The sequence below is a fragment of the Physeter macrocephalus genome, chromosome 20 (genome assembly GCF_002837175.3).
Source record: "Physeter macrocephalus isolate SW-GA chromosome 20, ASM283717v5, whole genome shotgun sequence".
NCBI classification, from domain to species: Eukaryota; Metazoa; Chordata; class Mammalia; order Artiodactyla; family Physeteridae; genus Physeter; species Physeter macrocephalus.
Window position 1 is genome coordinate 89,853,284 of NC_041233.1, and position 12,089 is coordinate 89,865,372.

A 12,089-nucleotide genomic window follows, 5' to 3' on the forward strand; every position below is an offset into this window, starting at 1 on the left:
ACAATGGACTGTTACTCACTAATAAAAAATAAAAAAATATTAACACATGCTACAACCTAGACTGACCTCAAAGGCATTACGCTTAGTGAAAAAAAGTCAGTCTCAAAAGGTTATATGTTGTATGATTCCATTTATTATTTTTTTTTAAAGATTTATTTAATTATTTTTGGCTGTGTCGGGTCTTAGTTGCGGCACATGGGATCTTCATTGAGGCATGCGGGATCTTTTGTTGAGGTGTGCAGGCTCTTCACTGCAGCTCTCGAGCTTCTCTCTGGTTGTGGCATGTGGGTTTTCTCTTCTCTAGTTGTAGCTCCAGCCACGTGGGCTCTGTAGTTTGCAGCACGCAGGCTCTCTAGTTGAGGCATGTGTGAGGCGTGAGAGCTCACTGTTTGTGGCACGTGGACTTAGTTGCCCCAAGGCATGTGGGATCTCAGTTCCCTGACCAGGGATCGAACCTGCGTCCCCTGCATTGTAAGGCTGATTCTTTACCATTGGACCACCAGGGAAGTCCCTCCATTTATTATTATTTCTTTTAAGTCTTTATTGAATTTGTTACAACATTGCTTCTGTTTTATGCTTTGGTTTTTTGGCCCGAGGCATGTAGAATCTTAACTCCCTGACCAGGGATTGAACCCACACCCCCTTCATTGGAAGGCAAAGTCCTAACCACTGGACCACTGGGGAAGTCCCTCTATTTATTATTGAAATGGCAAACATTATTGAAATGGCAAAACCACAGATGGAAGCCAGGGGCAGGGATAAGGGCTGGAGTCAGGGTGGGTGTGATTACAACAATGTAGCAGGAGGGTGTTCTTTTGTGGTGATGGAACAGTTCTGTATTTTAATTGAGGTGGTGGTTACATAAATCTATATATGGGATAAAACCGCATAAAAGTTCATACACACACGAATACAGGTTAAAATGGTAAAAGCTGAATAAAATCTGTAATCTAGTTAACATAACAATGTCAGTGTCCTGGTTTTTATACTGCACTATCATTATATAATTGGTCACCCTTTGGGGGAAACTGGGCAAAAAATACATAGGACTCTTTGGACTGTTTTTGCAACGGTCTGTCAGTTTATAATTATTTCATAATAAAAATTTGAAAATTTGAAAAATGATCTATACCTTGCACGGTACAAAAAATTAAGTCAAAATGGATCATAAACCTAAATGTAAAACCTAAAAAGATGGACTCCCCTGGTGGCACAGTGGTTAAGAATCCACCTGCCAATGCAGGGGACACAGGTTCGAGCCCTGGTCCGGGAAGATCCCACATGCCGTGGAGCAACTAAGCCCACGCACCACAACTACTGAGCCTGTGCTCTAGAGCCCGTGAACCACAACTACTGAGCCCACGTGCCACAACTAGCAAAGCCCACGTGCCTGGAGCCTGTGCTCCGCAACAAGAGAAGACACCGCAATGAGAAGACTGTGCACCGCAACGAAGAGTAGCCCCTCCTCGCCACAACTAGAGAAAGCCTGTGTGCAGCAACAAAGACCTAATGCAACCAAAAATAAATAAATAAAATATAAATAAATTTATTTTTAAAAAAACCTAAAATGATAAAGCTTCTAGGAGAAAACATTTGCAATCTTGGACTAGGCAAAGATTTCTTCGATGTAACACCAAAAGCACAAAAACATATGTTTCACATATGCAAACAGGTATCAAAACCTAACTTGTATGCATTAAACAGGTGCAGTTCATTGTTAACAAGTGTTTATAATTGCGTTTCTTACCCTTTGCTTTGTCTTGACCAAACTTTAGTGACCCGTCTCTCTTTCCTATAGGTCCTTGAACTCTGCTTGTTTCCACAAAAAAAAGGGAACAAGTATCCCCACCCCTTCCCAGCTTCTCCGGGCAATCAGCTGACCAAAAGACAACTTCCTATCAGACCTCACTGGATATTCTCCCCTGCTTATCCAGCTTCCCCATAAAAGATTCTGCTTATCTCTGTTTGCTCCCACATTTACCCTATAAAAGAAAAACCTTTTTGTTTGATTTTGAGACGCTTCCAGATGTCTGAGATCAGCGTGTTCTCCCTACTACAATAGTCTTTCTTCTGGATAAAGCCTTTTCTTATCTAAGTCCGAATTTGGGGTGGTTTTTTGACATTGTATTCAATTATACTTCAATACAGCTATTAATTTTTTTTCACAACTACTGTGCAAGACAGACAGATGGCTTCATAAAAGAAAAGAGAATCCGGAAATAGACTATGTATACAGGAATTTTGTTTATGGTGAAAGTACCATTTTAAATGGTTTTGCAACAACTGACAATTAATGGGTAAAAGTTAATTCTCTAGCTCACTCCACATGACCCCCCCCCACCAATTATAGAGCTAATACAAAAAACTGTAATTACAAAAATGCTAGAAAAAATTATAGAGGGGCTATATGATGATAATCTTGAAACAGGAGTAAAACTTGTACCTTGCTCAGTTAACAAAACTATGGGGGACACTAAATGCTATGACATACTGTTGGTAAAAGTGCAAACTGCCACAGCCTTTTTGTAGGAAATTTGGTAGTCTCTAATAAAATTAAAAACACACATACTTTGCAATTCAATAATTCTACCTATATGTAATTATCTTAGAGAAATACTTGTATATGTATGTATGCACACACACACACACATACATGGAACATATACAAGAATGTACTGTTTGCAACAGAAAAATACTAACTACAGTGAGTAAATGTCCTTTAATGAGAGTATAGTGAAATAAATCACAGTATATCCTTATACTGAAATACTAATCAGCAGATTAAAGGATTATGTGTAAATAACATAATGACATGGAAAAAATCTCCAGGATATATTAATAGAAAAAAAAAACTCTTCATGCAATGTATTAAGTCGGATTTCATTTATGTAAAAAAATAAAATACTAAAACAAACCCAACTATGGTACAAATGTACATACTGTATATAGGTATATAAATGCATAGAATAAAATCTATAAAGAAACACACTAAACTTATAAGAATGATTACCACTGCAGAAGGAAGTGAAAAAATGTATGGGAGAAATAAAGGGAAATTTTGCTTGTGCTTGCTATTTGAAACTTTTATACCAAGAAAAACACCTGTGATATTTGAGGGGGAAGAGGTACTTTTTTCAAGAGTAATTTGTAGTGGAAAAGCTCGAGAAGCAAATATAGACTATTTCAATTAGTTCAATAATGAAGTAAACAGTCAGGAGAAATCAAAACATATATAATATTTTAGGAGAATGCCTGGAAAGAAGAGCTTGGTCATCCTAACAGTATAACATTAATTTAGAGACTAAACATAACCTCATTAGGCTTTATTTTCCTCATTTGAAAATGAGAATATAAAGAAATATCAACCTCCTAGAGTTATTGTGAGGATCATACCATGGAAAACATTTAGCAGAGGCTGCTGACATGCAGCAATAGTGCAATGAAGGCCCATGACAATTTCGTCATAAAATACATACTGCCTGGGAATGCCCTGGTGGTCCAGTGGTTAGGACTCTGTGCTCTCACTGCCGAGGGCCCAGGTTAGACCCCTGGCTGGGAAACTAAGATCTCACAAGCCAAGCGGCACGCCCCTCCCCCCAGAAAACAAAAACAAAAAAACATACTGCCTTTCTAGAATGTAAAGCCTTCTGGCAAAAGCCAGGGATGTGTGGTCAGGTAAGGGAGAAGAAGCAGCACTTGTGGAAAAGATTGAGAATATAGTAAAGTTTACCTACAACTGAACCAAATTCTTTAAAATTTAAATTTAATTTTTTTTAATTTCTGAAATTTAATTAAAATGTTTTTTCCTCCTAAGCCTTGTCTAGGAAGTCTTAAGTAGGCCATTTTGAGAGGAGAATGGCTGAGATATAGAAGAAGAATAATAAAGATGGGCACAGACTTATGGCAGTAAGTGTGGGTAACAGGTGTGAGAAAGCCAGAGAGCGGTAGGTGAACTGAAGCTTACTAAAGGGAGAATGTTAGTTTGAGTAGCAAGAACTTTGTTAATGAAGAACCCTGGACAATGGGCCAGATTCATTTTATTATTAGAACGAGGTCAACTGAATAAATGTTTCTGCAATGGCAGTGCCAGAATAGTAAAAGCTTATAAGTAAAGAGCCAAGAGAAAAACTGATTCTTTCTTTAAAATAAATAAATGACTCAGTAACCATAACAGAAATGGTAGAAGGTAGCAAAAAAACAGAAGAATAAACATGGCGCTTTCCTGGACACCAAAACAGATGACACCATTGGTTATGTTCTAGGAAGGAGAGGATGGTTAATCCCAGGAACATATCTCCACAAGCAAAATGCCAATCCTCATTTTTACTAAATTTTAATTTCACTAAATTTTACTTTAGCTCCTATGCTAGAGTTGCCCAAAGTGAGCTATTTTATTCTTTTGCAAGTCCCAAGGTAACTTCACAAAGCAAACATCACACATTAAACTGACCTTTGGAGTACCGCAGTCACACTCTTCCCCAGGGTCCACCAATTTATTACCACAGAAAGGAGCGCTGTAAGCTTCGTCAGGCTTTGGAATATTAAGAAGGCAGTTTCCACCTTTATTTAAAGTTAACTTCTCAAAGTCTTCTGCACTGCAAGTGCTGAAGTTTCTGGAACCTCTGTAATAAACATGAAGAAAAAGATCTTAAGTCATAGCAATTACTCACTTTGAAAATCTTAAGTCATGTCTTCAACCATCAAGAAGTGAACATTTAAAATGGCAGAGGAAGTTCCCTGGCTGTCCAGTGGTTGAGACTCCACGCTTTCCCTACCAAGGGTCCAGGTTCAGTCTCTGGTCGGGGAACAAAGATCCTGCAAACCGCGAGACATGGAGAAAAAAATAAAATGGCAAAAAATAAAAACTAAAATGGCAGAAGATACAGAAAATATTCACAGAATCATAAATCTCTGCGTCAGAAGAGACCTCAAAAATTATCTAGTCCTCTCTAGAATTAAGTTTTATTTGTCTTCCATAGTAAAGGTTCTTCAAATATGTGAAGCGAGCTCTGTTTCCCCAACCTCTTTTCACTCTGCTGAATGACATTCCTGCGCTCCCCTCACTAACACTTACTAGGAGCTATGTGACAATGTGAATCCAGCAATGACGCGCGCACTATAGCTACGGAGAAGCAGCATGCACAGGGCAGAATTTCAGCTACAGTTTGAGGTTTAAATGCCTCTGATGGTAATTTCTAAGAACTGTAGTTAATACTCTGAAGGCTAGATGGGCTTCTAGAAACTGTCCAACTTGAACTGTCTATGTGACATTTATACGAACAAAATTTTGATGTGTTTCTATGTGTTGCTGGGTTGTTTTTAGTTATTGTTTTACTCAATAACGATATTTTTAGATAGTCCCACTGGCTATATTGCATTTTTTTTTTTTTGCGGTACGCGGGCCTCTCACTGCTGTGGCCTCTCCCATTGCGGAGCACAGGCTCCGGACGCGCAGGCTCAGTGGCCATGGCTCACGGGCCCAGCCGCTCCGTGGCATGTGGGATCTTCCCGGACCGGGGCACGAACCCGTGTCCCCTGCATCTGCAGGCGGACTCTCAACCACTGTGCCACCAGGGAAGCCCTATATTCACTTTTGAAGACTAGTGGGAGACACACTCATCTATAAAACAAGAACCTTTGAGAAATCCAAGTCACATTAAAATTTTACTGGGGGCGTTTGGTGCCCTGAAAGAACCTCTTTTTCATCAGTTTGAGCAATGGTACCAAAAGTAACAGCGGGAATGAGAACCGTGTTACGTTACAGTGATTGAGAAAGCATTCCTATTGATTCCGTGTCTTCTGTACAACCAAGGAATCTAAGAAACAGATCCTTTCTGGGAGACTTTGTCCCCTGGGTAAACTCTTCTTTGCTAACCGGCCCAGAGTCTCCCAGGAAGTAGACAGTCCTGGCTCCTGGCTCTTCGGACTGGAAAGCAGTCACATAGAAAGTAAAGACCTAGCACAAGATTTCCGACAATGACAAAAACACTCATTTTCCACATTCTTCTTTTTCTTGCTACTCTCTGCTTAGGAATATTGTAAGGAGGAGACCTTTTGTACAACACTGTTCCTTCAACAAATATTTGTGGAACATCTATCATGTACAAGGCACTCTTCTTCGTGCAAGGGAGACAACAGTAAACAAGGCAGACAAAAATCCCTGCCCCTATGAAGGCAACATTCTACTGAGTGAAACAGACTATAAACACAATGAAGAAATAAATTCAATAGTACATTAGAAGACAAGTGAAGCTGGGGAAAAAGATGAAGAGGTGAAGAGGACGACCTCTGCAGGGGGAAGAGCGACTACAGTTTTTCAAAGAGCTGTCAGGACAGGCACTTCAAATACTGAGACAACTGAATCAAAACTGGATTTCTAGGGGAAGAACATTACTGGGAGAAGAAACAGTAAGGGCAAAGGCCCAAAGGGAGAAGCCTGCCTGTTCAAGGAACAGATAAGGAAGCCAGCACGGCTGGAGTGGACTGAGACAGTGAGGGATACAGACAGCAAGGTGGGAAGAGGCCACTGCAAGAATCTGACTTTTTACAATGAGTGAAATAAGGAGGGGGGAATGACACAATGGAAAGTGTGAAGCAGGAATGATGTTATCTGATTTATGTTTTAATAAGATCACCATGTTTGCTATGTTAAACAGGAAGAAGTCCACTCAACAGATGATGACGGACCAACGTGGCAGTGGTGAAAGCAGTAAGAAGGGTTTGGATTATTTATATGGTTTAAAGAAATAGGCATTAAGGCAAAGAATGTGAGAAAAGAGAAGTCAAGGGTGACTGAGATTTTTGTCCTGAGCTACTAGAAGGAAGGCGCTATCATTAACTATCACGGGAAGATGGCGGCAGAGCAGGTTTTAGGAAGGACAACAAGAGTTTGAGTCTAAGGACCTCAAGTAGAAATGTCAAACTAGAGCATGTGATACTTATCTGATAAACAAGGAGACTTCAATTTAAACAATCGTTTTTTTATTTCCTATTATTGTTCTTTATATGGCTAGTACATTGCCTACCACACAGTACATATTCAATAATGTTTTCTGTAAGAATATATTAATCAGCTGATAGTCACAGGAGTTGTACAGACATATGTGGATATTTCCTACACTTGAGCTCCTAATTTTAATCTACAAAGTTCACCGCTTCTGAACAGATTATTTTTGAAATAAGCTTGTTATACAGTCCTTGGAACACATTTTCTCATAGAAACAATGTTTTATATGTGTGATCCTAAAGCAATCTACAAAAAAAAAAAATCTGTTTCACCCACAATGAAGTTGACTATAGTACTAAAAAGGATAACAAAATCATAACCACTTCTTATGCTGTTTAGTATGTGGAGATAATAACAAACATCCCCACGTTGGCCTTCACTAACACTGTGGATAATAAAATGAAGATATTCTCTCCCTAGTCATCCTTGGATGTCACCTACAGTAATAAGAAGGATGATCTTTCTCCTGATACTTGGCTTGAATAATAGCAACTAAAGTACCCCTACTCTCTATCACTTCTGGGTACTAAGATATGAATCTAAAGTATCTCCGAATCTCTTTTGTCACATCTAGGTGAGTTTTATAAAACTGATTCAAAAGGAGATAGATGGGACTAACAGTGATGGAAATGGTCTACCAGGATATGACCCCAAAAAACCAACTATCATTTAAAACATTCTCTCTATGACTAATCTGGAAATAACCAGAACACATTTCCACCACTACCATCCTAATCCCCACAGCCTAGGAATAGGAAGTCCTAAGAAAGAACTCTAAGTGATGGCACTTAATTAAATTATTATTTTTTTTTTTAAAAAGAGCAGTCTTTTAAAAGCCTCTGATTATGGAGGCTTTCTGATGTAGGTGGCATTGAGGGACAGAATTAAGAAAGCCATTTCTCTAGAAAGGTACCTCCCAGGAAGAGCACCCCTCACACGTCCAGGAATCCAAGAGCAGTGTGTGAGGGGAATACTACCAGGTCCCTCAAATATCTTAAATAATGATAAAAATTATATTACAGGGGCTTCCCTGGTGGCGCAGTGGTTGCGCGTCCGCCTGCCGATGCAGGGGGGCCGGGTTCCGATGCAGGGGAACCGGGTTCGCGCCCCGGTCTGGGAGGATCCCACATGCCGCGGAGCGGCTGGGCCCGTGAGCCATGGCCGCTGGGCCTGCGCGTCTGGAGCCTGTGCTCCGCAACGGGAGAGGCCACAGCGGAGGGAGGCATGCATACCACAAAAAAAAAAAAAAAAAAAAAAAAAAAAAAAATTATATTACAAAGTTAGATTATCCACTTCGTGAGCCATGGCCGCTGGGCCTGCGCGTCTGGAGCCTGTGCTCCGCAACGGGAGAGGCCACAGCGGAGGGAGGCATGCATACCACAAAAAAAAAAAAAAAAAAAAAAAATTATATTACAAAGTTAGGTTATCCACTTTTTAAACAGAACTGGATCCAACTGATTATCTGTAAAAACTCTAGCATCTATATCACTTGCATCTAAAAAAAAAGCCTAACTTATAACAGTCAACTAATGTTCATGAAATAGCATATGAAGTAGAAGGTGGGAAATCTGTCCTCAAAAAGAAGATTTAATATGCCAAGGATAACATAATCCTACTTCTCAAATTATTTCTTACCAAAAATTGTTCAAATACAATGTCCAATACTTTATCAAAACATAACATGAAGACACAAGATACTGTGAGAACAACTATAAAAAAATTAAAAGACACTATAAGGGGAAAAAAAAACCCCACAGATACAGTCCCATGAAGTCTCCAGACACTAGAATTATCAAACAATAACCCCAAAAGAGAAAATCTCTGCTTGCTATGGTCAGAGAGAAAAATGAGAAGCTTGAAAATTTTAGCAGAGAACTAAAATCCACAGTTGTAATACAGCAGATTTGATGTGCTTTTCTAAAACACATTCTTTACACATTTAAAATACCCTAAAATTGAGATTCATCTTAAAATTTGTATTAATTTGATAGGCACCGTTTTTTCATTCTAAGTGGTATGTTAATAATGGTATCTTATAATCAGCGTCACCTACATTTGCATAAATACAGTGTATTAGTGATCATATGAAACATAAGTAGAGTAAATGATTCAATTAAGAGACAAATATTGCCAGGCTGGATTAAAAAAATAAAACCTAAATATAGGTTGTTTAGAAACATATATCTAAAACACAAGAATAAAGAAAAGTTCAAAGTAAAGGAATAGAAAACATATACTGTCAACATTACCAAAATAAAACAAGAACAAAAAACAAATCTGGGACAGCTAAATTAATATAAGACAAAACTGACCACTCAAGCTAATGCAATAAAAAAGGAAATGAAAGACATACAAATTGGGAAGAAAGAAACAAAACTGTCTTTGTTTGCAGATCTCTGCCTGCTGCTGGACTGCTACAGCTTTGCCCAGACCCACGCTGAGTGCCCACACCAGCCCCTCTTGTCCCAGCACTGCTCCCCACCCCCGGGGAGAGGGTGCTGGGGCTGGGAAAGGGGACAGCACACACTTAAAGGGAACAGAGTGGGCTCAGACCCAACCCTCAGCGCTTGTGCTCCAGCAACTGGGGACCAAAACCCACACCCGATAGGGCAGTGTTGGCCACTGAGCAGAGGGGAAGTCCCGTCACAAACCCAGCTCCAGCTCCAGCTCCAGCCCCTCCATCCCCAGTCCCAACCCCTGCTAAGGTGATAGCTTCCAGCACACGTTGAGGAAAGACATGACTTGTGTTCATGTCAAATCCAGCTCTCCCACGAAAATACAAATAACACAATTTAAAAAATGGGCCATACACCACATTAACAAATTGAAGAATAAAAACCATATGATCATCTCTATAGATGCAGAAAAAGCTTTTGATAAAATTCAATATCTGTTTAGGACAAAAACTCTTCAGAAAGTAGGCAGAGAGGGAACATACCTCAACATAATAAAGGCCATATAGGACAAATCCACAGCTAACATCATTCTCAATGGTGAAAAGCTGAAAGCACTTCCTCTAAGATCAGGAATAAGACAAGTATGCCCACTCTCGCAACTTTTATTCAACATAGCTTTGGAAGTTCTAGCCACAGCAGTCAGAGAAGAAAAAGAAATAAAAGGAATTCAAATTGAAAGAGAAGAAGTAAGACTGTCACTGGTTGAAGATGACATGATGCTACACAGAAAATCCTAAAGACCCTACCGGAAAACTACTAGAGCTCATCAATGAATTCGGTAAAGTTGCAGGATACAAAATTAATGCACAGAAATCTACTGCATTTCTATACACTAACAACAAAATATCAGAAAGTGAAATTAAGGAGACAATCCCATTTAACATCACATCAAAGAATAAAATAGCTAGGAATAAACCAACTTAAGGAGGCAAAAGACCTGTACTCCAAAAACTATAAGACACTGATGAAAGAAATTGAAGATGACACAAACAGATAGAAAGATATACCATGTTCTTGCATTGGAAGAATCAATATTGTTAAAATGACCATACTATTCAAGCCAATCTACAGATTCAGTGCAATCCCTTTCAAATTACCAATGGCATATTTCACAGAACTAGGACAAAAAATTTTAAAACTTGTATGGAAACACAAAGACCCTGAATAGCCAAAACAATCTTGAGAAAGAAGAATGGAGCTGAAGGAATCACATTTCCTAACTTCAAACTATATTACAAAGCTACAGTCATCAAAACAGTATGGTACTGACACAAAAACAGAAATATAGATCAATGGAACAGGATAGAAAGCCACAGAAATAAGCCCACGCACTTATGGTCAATTAATCTATGACAAAGGAGGCAAGAATATACAATGGAGAAAAGACAGCCTCTTCAATTAGTGGTGCTGGGAAAACTGGACAGCTACATGTAAAAGAATGAAATCAGAACATTCTCTAACACCATATACAGAAAAGTCATAATGGATTAAAGACCTAAATATAAGACCAGATACTATAAAACTCTTAGAGGAAAACATAGGCAGAACACTTGTTGACATAAATTGCAGCAATATTTTTTGGATCCCTCTCCAAAAAATAAGTAACAGAAATAAAAACAAAAAATAAACAAATGGGACCTGATTAAACTTAAAAGTTTTTGCACAGCAAAGGAAACCATAAACAAAACGAAAAGACAACCTACAGACTGGGAGAAAATATTTGCAAATGATGCAACCAACAAGGGATTTATTTCCAAAATATACAAACAGCTCATACTGCTTAACATCAAAAAAACAAACATCCCAATCAAAAAAATGGGCAGAAGATTGAAATAGACATTTCTCCAAAGAAGACATACAGATCACCAACAGGCACATGAAAAGATGCTTAATATCGCTATTATTAGAGAAATGCAAATCAAAACTCAATGAGTTATCACCTCACACCAGTCAGAATGGCAATCACTAAAAAGTCTACAAATAATAAACGCTGGAGAGGGTGTGGAGAAAAAGGAACCCTCCTATACTGTTGGTGGGAATGTAAATTGATGCAGCCACCATGGAAAAAAGTGTGAAGGTTCCTTAAAAAACTAAAAATATAGCTACCATATGATCCTGCAGTCCCATTTCTGGGCATACACCTGGGGAAAACTCTAATTCAAAAAGATACACATTACTCCAATCCAAACAATTCATTGTTTATTTTTAGCATTAAACAAATGTTCAATAAATAGTTTTAAAAAAGAAAAAGGAAAAAGAACAAAAAGAAAGAATTCAGTTACTCACGATGCTCCTGAGTTCATGATGCAGCTCTTTGCTCCACAATAACAATCTCTCCCATCATCATGATTCATTCCAAGGTTATGACCCAACTCATGAGCAACAATGGATGCAAATGTCTCCACCGTGATTTGTCCAAACTGCCCAAACACAGGAAGGTATTCATTAGGTTTCTGAACAAAAAGGATAAGCTTTTTGTTTCTCAGATTACTTTTTCACAAAAGGAAATCCATCACTACAATATTGATAGCCTACATGATAAAGCAAGCATCCAACATCAGTGTGTAGACATTGTAGTCTAGTAAGAAACTGGTGTGACTTAACATCCTGATGATAGAGATAGACTC

The 12,089-nt window shown here is 38.7% G+C and overlaps 1 protein-coding gene across 3 annotated transcripts in view; it reads right to left on the bottom strand.

Moving 5' to 3' along the window:
* Nucleotides 1–12,089, bottom strand: part of ADAM9 (ADAM metallopeptidase domain 9) — a 103,830-nt gene that overhangs the window by 45,648 nt on the left and 46,093 nt on the right. For all 3 annotated transcript variants that reach the window (XM_028481859.2, XM_024131430.1, XM_028481857.2), the window contains 2 exons: nt 11,749–11,882; nt 4,451–4,622 (listed from right to left, as the gene is read on the bottom strand). In XM_028481859.2, the coding sequence (XP_028337660.1) occupies nt 4,451–4,622; nt 11,749–11,882 (306 nt within the window). The remainder of the gene's footprint in view (nt 1–4,450; nt 4,623–11,748; nt 11,883–12,089) is intronic.